This window comes from Parasteatoda tepidariorum, chromosome 6, assembly GCF_982258835.1.
Source record: "Parasteatoda tepidariorum strain Cologne lab strain chromosome 6, Ptep-v5.0, whole genome shotgun sequence".
Classification (NCBI taxonomy): Eukaryota; Metazoa; Arthropoda; class Arachnida; order Araneae; family Theridiidae; genus Parasteatoda; species Parasteatoda tepidariorum.
Genome location: NC_141760.1, coordinates 108241631 through 108258616, shown reverse-complemented (window position 1 = coordinate 108258616; position 16986 = coordinate 108241631). Strand labels below are relative to the sequence as shown.

Sequence of the window (16986 nt, the reverse complement as noted above, 5' to 3'; positions counted from 1 at the left end):
TAGAAAAATTGTCGATAAGTTAAAAAATATTTTAAACTTTAAAAAAAAAAAAAAAAAAAAAAAAAAAAAAAAAAACGAATGCTGAGATAGTTTGGATAATTGGACGTTCGGATAATAAGGGTTCGGATAATCGGCTCTCTACTGTAGTTCTTTAGATGAAATGCTTTGGCTTGTCTAATTGATTTTTTATATTTTGCATAATTAGCTTTGAATTTAATTTTGTACTGTAGTTGAAAGACTGGGTCCATTTCGCGTTGAAATCTTCTCAAGAAAAAGAATTTCCTCAGCAATTAAAATTTTTTTGCATAGTAGATAACATGAAATTTGATATTGGTAGTAAGCAGTTCAAACCTTACTGTATTAGTTAAATTTTTTGAACTTTAAAGAAAAATCATTTTCAACCACCCTTAGAGATTTTTTTTTCTTTTTCGGTTTAACAAACAATACTACGGTATCGAAAATTACAAAATTTCTGACAGTATCCTCCTCATGACTGATTATGCCAACTGATAACGCGTGTTTTAGACAAAATTTTATTTGTTTAATTTTTTAATGCTCTGTTACTATTTCTAATAATGTGTCACATTTTTTGAAAATATGAAATCTATTGAATCTCGCTGTGCTAGAAAATTATAAAAGATTCATAAAGTTTCCGCAGATGACAATTTTTATAGATTTTAGATGTTTTGGGCAAATATATGTATATTTTTAAAAAAAATATTATATCAATATTTTTAACCATATATTGGCATTTTTCAAAACCAAATCGAAAAAATATTAATTCAAAATTCATTTCTTTCACTGGAAACCAGTTCTAAGTGAATCCATAGGTGTAAATAATTATAAAAAATTCACGAAAACTCAAAGCAATCATCATAAAATAAACAAAGGCAGAAATGCAAAGCATGGAATCCAGGAAAAGAAGGGTTACGTAGCAGTTTCCAACTGCGTCGTAATTCATTCCTAGTGGGTTTATGCGGGTAATGGTTACGGCATTTTTCATTTTAAGTTATTATTTTTTGAAGGTTTGAAAAAAATTTCACGTTTATTGCATTAGACTTAGTTTATCACATCATCTGCAAACATCGACATAATTTGTACGCAAAGGTGAGGGTGAATAAGTAAGAAAAAATAAAAATTTGACCTTAAAAAATGGATAAGTAATTATACTAATTTAAAATTAATAGGAAGATAAATTTTGAAATTTAAATAAATTTAATCTGCAAAATTTAAAAGTTATTTCATTTCCACCATCGCGTGTACCAAAATCCACGTTTGAGCCCCATTTCAGAAATTTTAAATTTTTTTAAAAAATATTTAATTTTTTAGAGGGTTTAGATTTATACGTGGGTCAATTGTTTAACGAATTTGGTCCCCCTCCCCTCTTTTATTATTAAAAATAAGTCCAACGACCATAACTTTGACTTTCGTGATTATTTAAGTGATTCAGGTAAAGGATTCAAAATATGCATTTTAATTCGTTTTACAAAATTTTGATTACAGTATTCTTCAACAACAATACAACATAATTTCTTTCTGTGGTTAAAACTCTTGACCTCTGAAACTTTTTGAAAAAATTATTTTCCGACTTTTCCTTTCCGCAGATTTAATTTTCATTTTAAGTTGAAAATGTTTCCAAATTTAATATTTTTCATTTTTTTTTTTTTTTGTATTTTAGTGTCTTACGTAAGCACTTTCTCGGAGGAGCCTGTAACCTCTAGAGAGCGCGTCCCCAAAGTGGCGGATAGGGGAATGCTACCACTGGTGGGTGGTAGAAGGGAAATAAAATACCTTCCGCAAACCAATAGGTAGAAGTCCAACCTCTCGAGGCAATGGCTCTATGACAAGTGCGGCTCTAGAACCTACGCAGATTGCCGGGTGCTCAGCTGGATCCGAGGTATCTATTCAACTGTGTCTCTGTTGCCCTCTTCAACATCGACCTCAACTGCTGCCATGACACCCTTTATTCCGAAAAAGTCGGAGATGTGCCCTGGGATGTGCCTTTAGTCCTATTTGAATTGTACTTTTCTGCACTTGTCAAACGACAACAACACGTAAGCACTTACGTCTTATGTACTCATTCTTACGTAAGCATTAATGTCTTACGTGCCCATTCTTACAAACCCGCCTGCCAGTGCTAGCGAAATTTTGAATGGCTCCTAAAGGTACTCATAAATTAAACAAATTTGGCACGGTAATTCGTAAGAGCATATTCGACTTATAACCATGAGAAAGGAGGGCTAGAGTTTCTGCTATCTAACTTCGTTAGAGAGCTGCGACTTACGGGTAACATTTTCTGAATGGTCGAGAATAAAAATTTACCGAAATAAAACGTATCAATTTTTTTCTCGTAGACTTAACATTTAATCTTTACAGTTTAAAGTGTCTATCATGCACAAATATAATGTTAAAGAATTATTTATTTTATGAAATAATTAGGTTTTAAAAATTGTTATGGCTCCGCTTGTCACTTTTATCCAGTTATTTATGTTATTGTGTGCCGGATAAATTGTAATTTTTTTAATAAAAAGTTAGTTTTCTACATAAGAAATTATTTCTACTAGAAAATTTTGCGAACAATATAAAAATGGATGGTGTCTTTAATATAAATCTAAACAGCAATCTCGAGTTCTTGACCTGCTATACTTCCGGTTAGAAAGTATACAGCTGCTTACTACAGCTTATTCTACGAGGCGATATTTTCAAACAGATAATTTTGTTTTTAATAAAATAAAGTATATGATTTCTGAACTCAAATCTGCTGTATTTCATAACATATTAACGATAATAAGTAATTTTGGTGAATTTGAAGTGAACATTTATTTTACTTACTTGTAGATGTACTGTTAAAAGAGAGTGACATGGTTGCTAGATTTAGAAAGAATTCGCTTTTTCAGTAGTCTTGATTTGGCCTCCTTTTACCATTACTTTATTCTTGCCGTGCACCACCATACGTTAGAATTAGCATATTGTTCGAAGATTAGGTTCATTTTACAAATTATCATTTAGGTTTAAATTTCCAAGTTGGTATGTTGTTGACAAGAAAATAAATGCTTTATAGCAATTCTTTTCCTTTCTTTTTTTTTTTTTCATATGACGATTCTTACGTCTTGAAATGACAGGTCTTCAAACAATGATTCTTTTTCAAACACAAATATAAGAAATAGACGTATATTACTCGAGAGAGTCTCAAAACACAATAATCATGTTGTGAGCCAAATGATCATTGTGTTTTGAGACCGGAAACAGTAATCAGGAAGTACAGGCTGTAAAAAACTTGCAACGAACCCTAGTGTAGAAAACACCATCCATAACTTTTATTTTTAAAGAGCTTAATCTGTTCATCAACAATTTTTTTAGGCGTTGTTTCTTGCCTCTTGGCTTCTGGGAAAAGAAACGTAATTAAATATTGATACCATCGCAGCATTCAAAATAAATATCAAGATTTTTTAAGTATACATTCCATGAAGAAAGGATAGAAATCTTTTAAATTACTCGAAATTACTATTTTATTCGAAGTAATTTAAAAGAGTGCGGTTTTGGAAGTTTCCTGCATAGTGTATTGTTTTCTATTTTTCATTATTAATTATGATCAAGTCGTTAAATAAAATTTGTCATTGGATGCGGAATTTACTCAAACATCGCATAATACCAAAATTTAAAATACCACTAAAAATCACTGTGTAAAGCTAAAATTTCCCAAAAAGGAGGAAGAAAGTGAGATTAAGGAGAAACATCGCCAAATGTGTAGCAATTCTACTATCTTTTTTCTTCGCAATCCCACTTTTGCGGACAATTTTGGAGCAGTTGGCGTACTTCTTGAGGGCTGCAGGGCAGTATTTCCTCATTGCATCAAACTTACATTTCAGTAGGTTTACAACATAGAATTTACTTATTTATTTTTTATTTATATTGTGTTTATGTAGAAAGTTATTTTCAGTTGACCCTCTCCTACCAAGAGATTCACCTTATTAAGAAACACATAGGTTTAATAAGCAGGTTAATTTAAAAAGAAAAAAAAATACAAATTCTTTTTATTGGTAACCACTTTCCATTTTTGTCGAATGACAAAAATCAAGTTTTATTTATTTATTTATTTTTTTTAACAATGAAACGCATGATATGTGTCGGATTGAGTAATTTATTACTTCTCTATTAATTAAAAAAATATTAAAATAATTTGACTTAGGCACTTCTTATTTAGTTAATGACCAAAAATAAAAAACACCATCATGATTTCTGTGCAAAAGCATAATTTAACATATTTTTTTAAACTTTCCAATGGTAAGGAATGCAAACAATTGCAACAAAATAAAAACCATAGACATCCAAAGGAAAAAAGTGGAAGAAATAAAAGTTTTTTGACATACTTTTTTACTTTTATAACTTTGTTTTACTATTTAACATACACTCATAAATTTACCTTGAAAGAAACGTTTCGAAATAAAATAAATGAACTCAATCTGTTAGAGAACATAAACAATTATCTAAAAATACATAATTAGTATCAGCGTGTGAGGAGTTTAAGAAAGTTCGGAATCAATATACTTTTGTAAAAAATTTGGTAACTTCTGTACTACATCTTGTAAGTGCAAGTATTTAGCGCCCTCTATATATAACTGGAGTTGTGAATATCAAAAAATATTTCTCTGCTTGAAATTTTTGTATTTGGCAATGAAAAGCAATTTTACGTCAACAAACGTCATCGGGTTTTGGATTTGCTCAATTTTTTATTCGATTTTATTAATTTATTGAATAAAGGATAAATTATTTGCCATAAGTGTTATGAGGGATCGTAAATGTTTTAATAATTTCATGAAGTTTTAGCAATGTCTTGAATTAACATTAAATGTGTGAATATATCTTTTTAATCTATGTGCGTAAGAGGTTTTTCTTAAAATTTTAATCATTTGTAAAACGTCAAAATGTGTAGGTATGCTTATGTCCTATTACCTGTGATATTGATGTTTGTTTACTTTACGGAAGGTAAGAATTTATGATTCATTTTAATCTATTACTACGGATTGATTTATACATAACATGCATATTGACTTGTTAATTCTAAAGACTTGATATGCAAGTAATGAACTTCTGTTTTCAGTTATCTATTTTTTGAAGTTGCAACTTTTTCAGTTAAAATTTTTTTTTAACAATTACAGTTGCTTCTGAAAAGAATTTGCTACATGCATTATGGGTATTCCGTATCGTGATCTATGCTAAAATATTTGCTACTTCCCAGTAGTAACCGGCGAAAAACTAAAAAAAATAAAAACTTAATCACAGATGGGGACCAACTCGAAGGATATAACTCGTAGCCACTCCCGGGAAGGGGAAATTTCCGTGGTCTTTTGCACCAACTACAATCGCAAAGGCTCTAAATGAATTGTAAATACAAATTTGCAAGTTAAAAAAAAAAAAAAAAAAAACTGATTGAAGATATTATAACTATAGAAAATTGATAAATTCCTCAAGGTGGTCCCTTTCTGTAGTGTTTTTTTAATTTATTATTTTTTTTTCTTGTGGGCTGCTGCACCGAAGTTGTCGAAACTTTTAGCATTTATTCTGTTTCGGATCTCCATACGGAAATCTTCAATCCAGGAAAACCTCTTTATACTTGCAATTTTTTTAAAAAAAACTGCAAGTATAAAATCTATTTGGTGATTATAGTTATAAATGAAGTTCACGATCTTTATATATATATAAAAGTTCAAAACGTAAAGAAAACACGGAAAAAATTACAGTACAGATATATAGCGCTCATGGGCTGCAATAGCAGCGCAACTCAAAAAAATCAAGTTTTGAGATAAGTGGGTTTAAAGTTTTCATTGCTGAGCAAAATACATAAGAAATGCTTTAGTTTTCTTAAACGAAGTTTACCTTCAAGTTGAATTATGAGTTGTGATAGTATTGCTGCTGAAAGAATGTGTATTTTCATATTTACACCTGTGCTTAGTCCAGAGCTCATTCTAGGCAAAAAAAAGGGCATTATTATTCAAAAAGGGCAATAATTTCTTTCTATGGGCTTTACACGTTCTATGAAAAAACATTGTCAATTAGTAAAATAATTTTTTTTTTTTTACTTCACTAACAGTAGCAAACCAATAATATTTAATAATTTTTATTAATAAATTAACATATTTATCAAGTTATTGAGTTAATTAGCTTAGTAATTTATTTAAAATGCATGCATATATTAATAAAATAATAAATGTATGTTTTTAAGTGTCTGTAGTTATGATTTAATAATTAAAATGATTAATAATAATTATGATTTAATTATAGTGGAAGCAACTGCAAACTTTCAAAGACAAGTGCAACAAGGGGGTGTGATGGCTATTTTTCCTTTTCTCCTATATAAATCTATGTATTGACAGTAATGACAAACTAAATAAAAAAGAGTTGAAAATTTAAGAAATCCATTCTACAGTTTTGAGAAAAAATTAAGAAGGGGTGAGGAAAGAAAGGGCAAAAGAGGTGTGAAGTCTATTACATCAGGGCACTAATTTACATCAGGGGCAACAGGGTGGATTCTTTTGACTAAAAGGGCAGCAGTGTGCTGCACCCTGTTTACCCTGCCTAGAATGAGCTCTGCTTAGTCCAAAAATCGTGTTTTTTGAGTTGTGCTACTATTGCAGCCCATGAGGGATATATATATACTTCAATTACTATAAAAATGTATTGTTTCTTCTGAGAAAGATGTAGTCTCCTATTAAGTTTCCAAAATCCTTCATGTCTAGAAGACGGCAAAATATTTTATTTGTAGTGAACTGGAACTACTTTATTTTTAAATGTAGTGATAGCAAACTACTTTAAAAATTTAGTCACTACTTTAAGGAAAGGAACTTTGCTGGAAAATGTAATTTGAGCACTTCCTTCAAAGTAGATACTCAAAAATTATTGCAAAAAGATTGCAGCCCTATTACAGAAAAAAACAATAGGCAACAACTATCAGTGTGGTTTTAGAACTAAAAAAAAATTCTATGTGACTTTCAGAACAAAAATTGACAAGTTTTTGAACTTAACAAATGTATACGAAAATTATTTTTAATACTATATTGTAAAAAATATGATTATAAATAATTCTTAATAATCTATACTAATCTATACTGTCGAAAAATAATTTTTCAAAAAGTACTTTGCTGGATATTCGTTGCATCCCTAATATTTTAATTAGCCAATCATCATCAGTGTCTGTGTTGATCCAAAGCTTGTCAGTGTTGACCCAGGCAGAAATCTGGTACAGAAAAAGAACATTTTTATAATTAAAAAAGAAACGTCCTTTCATTAAATTCTAATTTGTAAAAGGGCCTTTTTTTTAAAATTGAAATTTATAAAATTATCCTTTTACAGAGTTTCATGTTATAAACGTATTGAGTGAAACTATACTAAGTTAGTACTTTAGTATTATATCACATTCTTGTATGTACTTCAAATATTTTTGATAGGAAATGTAATGAATACTAAACTGAAACTTTTTATTTGACTAAGAAATTTATATTGACAAAAAGCTGGGTCTCAAAAAGTAAGGCTTTAGTTCCATATAGCTGAAAAAAATCTCTTAAAGGAAATAACTAATTGGAAAATTAAGTAAAAGAATGTTTTTCTTACAGTCTCAAGTATTATGTGTACAAAAGAATCATTTGGCTTCGATACCACCCCTTTAGAGTGTCCTGGCCCTTTTGACTCAAAGGATAAAGTATATTGCTGTGGACCCAAAAAACGGCGCTTTTGCTGCAGCTATGCTGAATATGCTTCTGCCATGTAAGTTCTTTCATTAATTTTAACATTTTTGTAAGCTTTCTTTTGTAAGTTTTCTGATGACCCAGAAATATTTTTCCCTTTCATTAGTGTTAAAAAAATTTAACTGTAGTAGAAAAAAAATTTTTTTTCACTCCTTTAATTGCAATTTGCTGTCAGAGATTACTAGGTTAATTTTTTTTAGCTAGGTGTCAAATTTCAGAAAAGATTCTTGTGTTCAAATGCAGAGTAAAATCATTATTTAAATCAAGAATTTTTTTTTAAATCATTAACTTAAATTATTTTTTTCATGAAATCATCAATTATCCATTTCAAATTTATAAAGTATTTTTAACAAAGGTTATTTGAAATTTTTATCGATTTCCAAATTTTTAAAATTTAATATTTCAATAAATTTCAATTTTCAAAATTATATTAGTCAGTTCTTAGTATGTAATAAATTCTATACTTATGAAATGACATTCTAAAAATCTTAAAATTTGTTTGAATTTTTCAGAATATGAATTGAAAAGAAAGCAGAAATTTAACACAGTTTTTCTTTTATCTTAATACAACTGTAAAGAGTAGATATGGGTTGTTTCATAATTGGAAGAAACATAATAGTTATAAAAATTATACCAATTCCTAATTTTAAAATACAATCTTCAAAACCTGTCATTTAAGTTTAATTTGGCAAGACTTATAAATGCGCCTTCCGCTCTATCTTAGACATGAATATATGCGTGTGTTGCTGTTGCCATGATAAAAAGCTCCAATTTAATTATTCTTTAAAACATTAATTATTCTTGTAACAAGAGTAACTGAAAATTTACAAAGTTTATCCTAAATTAGAAATTTTTTAAAATCTAGAATATCTAAACAGAATTGCTGCTGGCTAATGGTTTCAACTGATTTATACAATTTATCAGTGTTTATTCTAAATCAAAATGTGACCTTTAATCCACATGGGATTAGGGTTGAATCGTCAATAATTGAGTGAGAAATGCACGATTTGAGGTTTGCCAAACGAGATATCTTATTAAAACATTGAGATTTTAAAAACGAAGTGAAAATCCATTTTAATAACTACCGAAAAATCGATCGTTAAAATCACGATTTACTCTAGATTCGTCGCTAATTGTGGGGGATCAAGGAAAATTTTTACTAACTGAAGTACAGGATTCGGAATTTGCGATATGTTATAATGACATATTGAAAGATTGAGATTTTTAAAATCAATGTGAAAATCTGTAACAAAATCTGCAAAAATTGTGCAATCATGGGGATTTATTTGTTGTTGATTCAAATCGATATTAGTTATTGTCTATTCATTATTTTTTTATCGAATAAGGATGTTTGTTGATGGGGCCGTTCAAGAAGTACGTACATCCCGAAGGGGGAGGGGATTTGCTATTTTGTACGGTTTTGTACGATGGGGAGAAGGGGAGGTATTATACAAAGTATGTACATTATAAGCATGGACCAAATTTAAATTTGACTTTTTCCTACACATGTATTATACATATGTTTGTTCTTGTATTTTTTTTTCACACGGCTACCATTTGTTAAAATGAGTAAATCAGTTCTCAAAAAAAGTTTTCTCGCAAAATGAAAAATTGCAAACTCCAAACTTTCCCCGAAACTTTTTCTGGTACCGGATGAAAACACCTGGTGAAATACTGTAGATTAATTGTATTGATTGTAGGAAATTATTATGTTGATCAGATAAGATTGTTTTATTTATTGATTAAAGATAAAGTTGGATGTCATTGTTTAAATAATTTAAATGAATAAATTATTTTTTAAATATTTAATTTTATTTAAAACATAATTATTTTAATTTTTAAGAAAAAGGGGGGGGGGGGGTAGACCAATAAAATGTACGTACTCTAAGGGGGGGAGTAAGACCTTATGTACAGTAATGTATGAAGGGGGGAGGGGTTAAAATTTCTCCATTTTTTTTTGTACGTACTTTTTGAGCGTCCCCTATCTTAAAGACCTATTATCGAAAAAAAATCTATTTTCCAAACTTGCCGAAGTCCTGATGATTTCGGACTTTCCACTTTTTATATATATATATACAGTTATACACTTTAAGTTAACCAAGAAGAATTAATGAGTAGCTCCTAGTTTAATTCAGACTATGGTTTATTCATGATTTGAACTGCATGAACAAGTTGATTATGTTTGTGAAAATTTAATGATGTGTAATTGCACTTTCTAGTAATACCATAGGCATCATAGTTGGAGTGCTGGTAACTGCTATAGTTGTGGTTGTCATCATAGTGGTGGTATCGTGTTTCTGCTGCAGCTGCTGTCTCCTTGCTAAACGCTGTAATCGGCGAGGAAATTCTTCATCTTACAGTGAGTGTCCTTTTCTTCTAACCTTACACAGACTGTTTATACTTTCTGTTTTCTCAATTTCCCTAGCAGCAAAATAAGTTGGGCCCTCATTGGATCTTATTGAGTCAAAATTTGTGAATTTTGGCTAAATAAGGGTTCGAAGCAGGGTTTGGGTTTTATTGAAAAACCCCGAGGGAAATTGGGTTTTATTTGAAATGACCCGGGGAAAACTGGATTTTTTTCATTTATTGCTCATAAACTTTTAAGCTTTACTGTGTAAATATTTTTATTTATTAAAAAGTGTTGTGTAAGCTTAAAAATAGAAATAAATCTAAAAAGTTATTTAAATTTTGTTATATGTATTTTATATTAAGTTTAAATAACGCATTATCACTAATACATATTTGAATCTTTATTGTTAAGTACATAACGTTTCACAATTTTTAACTCAAGCATTAAAAATTATAAATGCAGTAATATAAGAGGAACAAGTTTATTAATCTTTTTGTTTTCACACACATTTATTTACTATATTTATTAAACTTATATATATTTCCCATTATAAAATTATAATCTGTAAAAATTTAAGTTTCATCTGACTTTTGACTTTAATAAAAAACTGAAATAAATATTTAATGGTCTTCCATGTTTTTATAATAAGATTAAGACAAATTGAAATTATGTATAATTATAAGGAGTATCCTTTTCTTTTCCCATTTTTTTTCAAATAATTAACCCTAGGAAAATGATTTCATTTTTAGATGAATAATTTAAAAAAAGTTCTCTTATAAAAAGTTTTAGCTTATTTTTTTAAAGCCAGAAAATAAAAATGTTTAAATGTGTTAATGTATCACTTAGAAAAAAAACAAACAAATTGTTTCTTTTCGATTTTTTTAAACATATGAATTAATATTAACCCCTTAACTGCCGCGGGCGTATATATACGCCTCGGCCTTAAGATGCGTTAACTGCCGCAGGCGTATATATACGCTTTCCCGAAGTACGATGCTTTGCATTGCGCTGCTATAAATAGAACTACACCCCCTACTTCAGAATGCAGTAAAACGGCCTTGAAAGTGTTTGCTTTGCGAATGTATAACTAATTTCGGAGGAGGGGGAATGGGAAAAGGATGTTATGGAAAAGTGATATCGTATTAATCGCTTGTGTGTATTTATTTGAGTAAGATCGGGTTTATTCTTTTTTCGCTTTTGTTTCCCGTATGTATTTGGTGCTTTTTATTCTTTCCACCAACGTCTTCAAAGAAAAATGCATCGCCAAAATGTGCTGTTTGTTCAAGAAAAAAAATTCGCCGTGAATCCCGCTATCGGTGCGATGAATGTGATGTTGGTTTATGTGTCCAACCATGTTCCAGGATTTATCATTCAACTGCTAAATTTTATTATCTTTTATATTGTATTTTTATTATTTAATTTAAATTTTGTATTTTCTTTCTTTCCTTTTCCTTGTCTTGTAAAATTAAACTGTTTTTAAATTGCAATGCGTGCATCATTTTCTCCACCAAAACACCGTGTAAGAAAGTGCAATTGAGCGAAAAACTGTGGCACTGGGGAGTGAATCACGTTAATTTTACTCGGCAGTTAAGGGGTTAATATATAAAACATGCTATATTTGAAAAATTGATCTTTTCAGACTATATTATTTAAATTTCTATTTGATTCAATTTCATTAAAACATTACTTTTTGAAAAAACCCACTTAAAGTTTTCATTAGTACTATAAAATTATGGATTCGAGTTTCTTTTACTTTACAAATATTAAAAACTTAATAAATCATGCAACTCTATTTGATAAGTTTATGCTGCACAATAAATTATATGAAATTGAATGTGCATCAATAAGTTTTAATAACAAAATTTTTTTTTGTTGAAAAAACCCACTTATCTTTCCAAGTGGGTTTTCTCCAGGTGGGCCCATCCAACAAAACCCGGGTAGATTTTTTCAAAGTGGGCCCACTTGGCGAACCCGGATTCAAAGAGGTGTTATTTTCCCGATTTTAGCCCCAGATAGAATTGTCTGGTTTACCCAATATTTCTCCCCCACTTTACAATCAATATCGGCCCTACATCGAATTATCAGATTCATCCGACATTTTTTATTCATTAATCAGTAAATATAGGCCCTATAAAGACTGAGAATGACCCTACGTAGGACCAATATTAAAAAATCTAAACATCCCTATATTAGTTCTTCGGTGCCTGTTCATATAGGACCCATATTGGGCCAATTTTGAGCCCAACTGGGGCCAAAGTAAAATTGTTTCAAGGGTAGGCATTAAATAAAATTTTAAGTATATTGTAAGGGACGTTGATTTTGACTGGTGGTCTGGAAATTCCTTAACCAGAAAACATTGGACTTTATTGAACAGAATTAAACTATTGGGTAAAGTGAAAAACTTCCTGCAAACACATAATCTCAATTAAAAAACTTATTGCACCAATTGGTAAACGATTTCGTCTCCTCCAAATTTAGCGAAATTTCTTTGAAAATCACATTTTTAAAAAAAAGAATAGAACTCTATATTGATTCATACTGGGATGAGTTTGGTTAAAAAAAAAAAGAAATCAGGAAAGCAGAAAATAGTAATCTAAAAATGTTTGTGCAGAAACACTTATTAAATAATTAAAAAATACCTAAAATTTTAGCAATAAAAAATTTATGAAGGAAGCATTTATCTATAAAATGTGAATGTTTTAATAAAAGTATCGATTGGGATTTTATTGATTTAAATTGTGCGAAAATCTCTGCTTGATTTTAAAATTGCGGAAATACCAGTCCCGATATTTTATTTTAAAGCTATGTGAATAAAAATCTCGATGGCTGATTTTAATGGCTGATACCAAGCATGTAATCCTTTTGCTAATTCACAGAATTCTGGGAATCTAAAGACTGTTGATTCGAGGAATATCAGAAAAGGTTTGGGAGGTGGAACACTTTTAAGTAATTTTCTAAAAGAGGGAGCGCAATGCTGAATCGACTAAATAAAAAAATCTTAAAAGTGATTGCAAATCCCTGACTCAACTATTACCAATTAAAATTATTAGTTTTGTGTGTTATTACTTATTAATATTCATGTTTGATTCTTTTTTTACTGTCACTTACAAAAGATCAAACTAATTTACAAGAGTTTTTCTTCCAGCTGCAAGTCAGCCGACGTCGACCGCTACGACGACAACAGCTCACTACTCGGCTCAACCGGCCTATCCAATTCAGACCTTTCCTACAGGATATCCTCAGCAACATTTCCAACAGCAATATCCTCAGCAACAGTTTACACAGGAGCACTTCCAGTATCCTCCTCAGCCATATCCTCCTCAACCTCCCTATCCTGCTGCTGGCGGCTATCAGGGAGGGTATCCCCCGCCGTCTGGCAATCCCCCACCTTACCCAATCAATGATCAACCCCCTTATAACCCATCATTTGCTCCTGGGAAATGAAATCTTCCCCATCAATTGGAAGTAACAGAGGTTTGATTTTTCTCATCAACTGAAAAAACGAAAATTTGTTTTTATCTTTTATGCTAGTGGAAAAAGCAGGATGGCTGTTGCAATTTGATTGTGGAAGTTATGACTTTGCAGGTTTTACTTAAGACATATTTTATAGCGTTTTAATTTTTATCAAGGAATGTGTAATCTCAATTTTTCTTTCAAAAAGTGTTATTGTGCATTTTACTGAACAATGCATTTTTTTTTTAGGAAAGAAATCGTAAGATGTAATATTAGATCTGAATCTCATAATTTTATCAGGTGTTATATTTTCTCATCAACTGAAAAAGCGAAAATTTGTTTTTATCTTTTATGCTAGTGGAAAAAGCGCAATGGCTGTTGTAAATTTGATTGTGAAAGTTATGACTTTGCAAGTTTTACTTAAGACATATTTTATAACATTTTAATTTTTATCTAGGAATGTGTAATCTCAATATTTCTTTTGCAATTTTTGAAAAGTGTTATTGTGCATTTTACTCAACTATGCATTTTTTTGAGGAAAGAAATCGTAAGATGTAATATTAGAACTGGATCTCAATAATTTTCCTAATTTTATTAGGTGTAGATACTTCAATATTATTAGGAACTAATTATCCTAATATTATTAAGAGTAATTATCTTAATGTTATTATGTAGCAATTGTCCTAATACTATTGGGAGTAATTGTCCTAATACTATTGAGAGTAATTGTCCTAATGTTATTGGGAGTAATTTTCCTAATGTTATTGGCAGTAATTTTCCTAATGTTATTGGGAGTAATTGTCCTAATATTATTGGGAGTAATTGTCCTAATATTATTGGGAGTAATTGTCCTAATGTTATTGGGAGTAGTCGTCCTAATGTTATTAGGAGTAATTGTTGTAATATTATTAGATGTAATGCCTTTCAAGTTATATTTGAAAATGGTGTGCTAATTGACCTTTAATGCATTTGACCCTCCATTTTATGCATTTTGATGGAAAACTTGTATTGTAATTTTCTGGGACTTGCTCAAAAAAGTATTAGAACAAACTGTACAAGATGGTATGGTATCATTAATTATGTGTATGCATAAATTTCTTTATCCAAGTAAAACAATTAACACTTTTTTTATCAGTCTTTTTTTTAATTATGAAATTTTAAAAAAAATGTATAAAGATCACATTATTATTTTTGAAAAAGTAGAGAAAATTTTTCATGAATTTTAAAAATAAATTCCGAATGTATGTGGATTGTTAAAAAAAGGGATTTCTGTATGCTTACTAAAATATTTTTTTAATCTGTCGAATTTAATTTTTTTTTCTCATTTTATTTATTTGCATTTTTAAACTTTTATACTTTTAAATGCTTGAGTTGTAAATAGTTTTCATTTCATTGACTAATTTATTTCACACGTACGTGCTTTTATTTTTTATTTCTATAAAATTTTTAGGGGGTCAAAGTACCCAAAAAATGACAAAAGTAACAAGTTTTTTAATTGCTTACCTTACATTGAAACTTTGCACTGAAAAAAAACTCGTCTCATCTTCCTACCTTAGTTGATAAGTGAAGAAAATCTTACGATAGAAAGGTCTTGGGTCTTGTTAAGAAAAATAAAACTTAACAAGTGCTTTTCTAATGGATTAATTTATTGGAAAACTAAAGAATTTCTTCTATTGAAATTTTGAAGTTAACTGTTTTATAATCTACTTCATATAATTATATTGAATAAGAGTTTTAGAAGTTAGTAAAATTTTTTTGAGCTGTATTTTGTTATTTTTTAAATTTTTTCTCCATGATTTTTTTATATTAGTAACCATTAAAAAGATTATGATATAAAAGCAGATGACTGCTGAGAGTTAAAGCAGGTATCAATGTAAACATCAAGCAATTATAGTTTTTAGAAATTACGAGGTGTTAGACATTTAAAATTGCAATGTTTTTATTTTTGGGGGATTTTTTTTTAATGTGCATGTAAATCATCTAAAAATTAGTTACTTTATATTTATTTTTTAAAAAATAAATGAAACTTATTTGTGGGTATTGTGACCCCTTAAAATAGGGAATATTTAAGACAGCTATTTCATAATTTGCACTGTGAAAAATGTATAGTTACTTTGGAATGTATAAAATGTTAATTTGTTGAATATTTAATGTGTACAGTTATTGTTGATTAAATGAATCAATAAGTTTTGAGACTAGCTGACATTACCCAGCTGGCACAGTTTCAGTAATTAAAATTTAGAAAATGTAAATTTCTTAATTAGAAACTTCGTGTGGCTAAAATTGTAAATTTATGTGACTTTCGTAGTAAGTGTTTTGTGCAAATCTGTGTATATAGAAAATAACTTTTTTTAAAGCTTTAGTTTTTTTTAAATTGAATTGTAAATCAATATATAGTAGGTTTCTTTCTTAGAAATTATTTTATTGGTGTGTAATTATAGCAGTTATTTTTTTTTTTCTCATTGTTTTGTTCTAGAGCATAAACAAACTACGGTAATATGAACTTGAATAATATGCCATTTATATGATGCAATTAGACTTGTATGTATAAAGTGACAAATGAAAACTAAATCAAGAACAAGCTGATTAATTATGCTTTCATTTTAGACATGACAAAACTTTGAAGAGACTTGGGGAAAAAGTAATGACACTGAAAAGTCTTTTCAAATAGACAAATAATGAAAAATTTTACTTGCTTCTCTTTCAATCAACGCAGTTTTCATTTATTTGCTTCACTTAAAAATTGTTTTAAGTTTTTGTGTTTTAAATGCTCCCTTACATGATCTTATTTTTAAGATTGGTTTAATTACTCTCGAATATTCAAACTTGACATTTTGAATCTGTTATCCCCTGCTGATCGCTTTAAGCAAAGATATAAAAACTTACAGAATGAGTAGCTAAAAAAAATAGCTTTTAACACTTAGCTAACAAAATTTGCTAAGAGATGAATGAGTTTAGTCTTAAATTTTAACCTTGATGTGGTACTATGTATTGGGTTTATTTTGTCCATTCTGATCGCTCAAATTGGTTAACCTTTTAACTGTCATGTCTGAAATACGTCTCGGACAGCACTGGTGTTCCAAAATGTCAAAATTTATTATTTAGGTTAATTTTTTTTCAATGCATCGTATTGCATCAAGCATTTATTATAAAAAAGGTATCCTGTATGACGTCTTTACTTCTGATTGAATTTTCTACTTTATTTATTTTGTCTTTTGCTCTTTCGTATACAATGTTCAGTTAGTTATTTGTTATAAAAACTTGACTTGAGTGGCATCATTACTTTTTTTAGAGTGCTCTTGCTGAGTTTTTCAAGACAATGTTTTAAAGTATTTTTTTTATGAAAAACTGTATCCAAAGTAACATGTTTTTCTTTTGATTGTTGTATTTTGTTTTTCAGTTTCTTATAGTTATAAGTGTTTCATAAATGACAAAACAGTC

The 16986-nt window shown here is 29.3% G+C and overlaps 1 protein-coding gene across 1 annotated transcript; it reads left to right on the top strand.

The window, feature by feature from the left end:
* The first annotated feature begins 4673 nt into the window (after positions 1-4673).
* On the top strand, positions 4674-16638 carry LOC107453184 (uncharacterized). The gene is made up of 4 exons (XM_016069893.4): positions 4674-4986; positions 7611-7761; positions 9962-10101; positions 13238-16638. The coding sequence occupies exons 1-4, from the start codon at positions 4926-4928 to the stop codon at positions 13534-13536; spliced, it is 651 nt and encodes a 216-aa protein (XP_015925379.1). The 5' UTR covers positions 4674-4925; the 3' UTR covers positions 13537-16638.
* Positions 16639-16986: the final 348 nt, after the last annotated feature.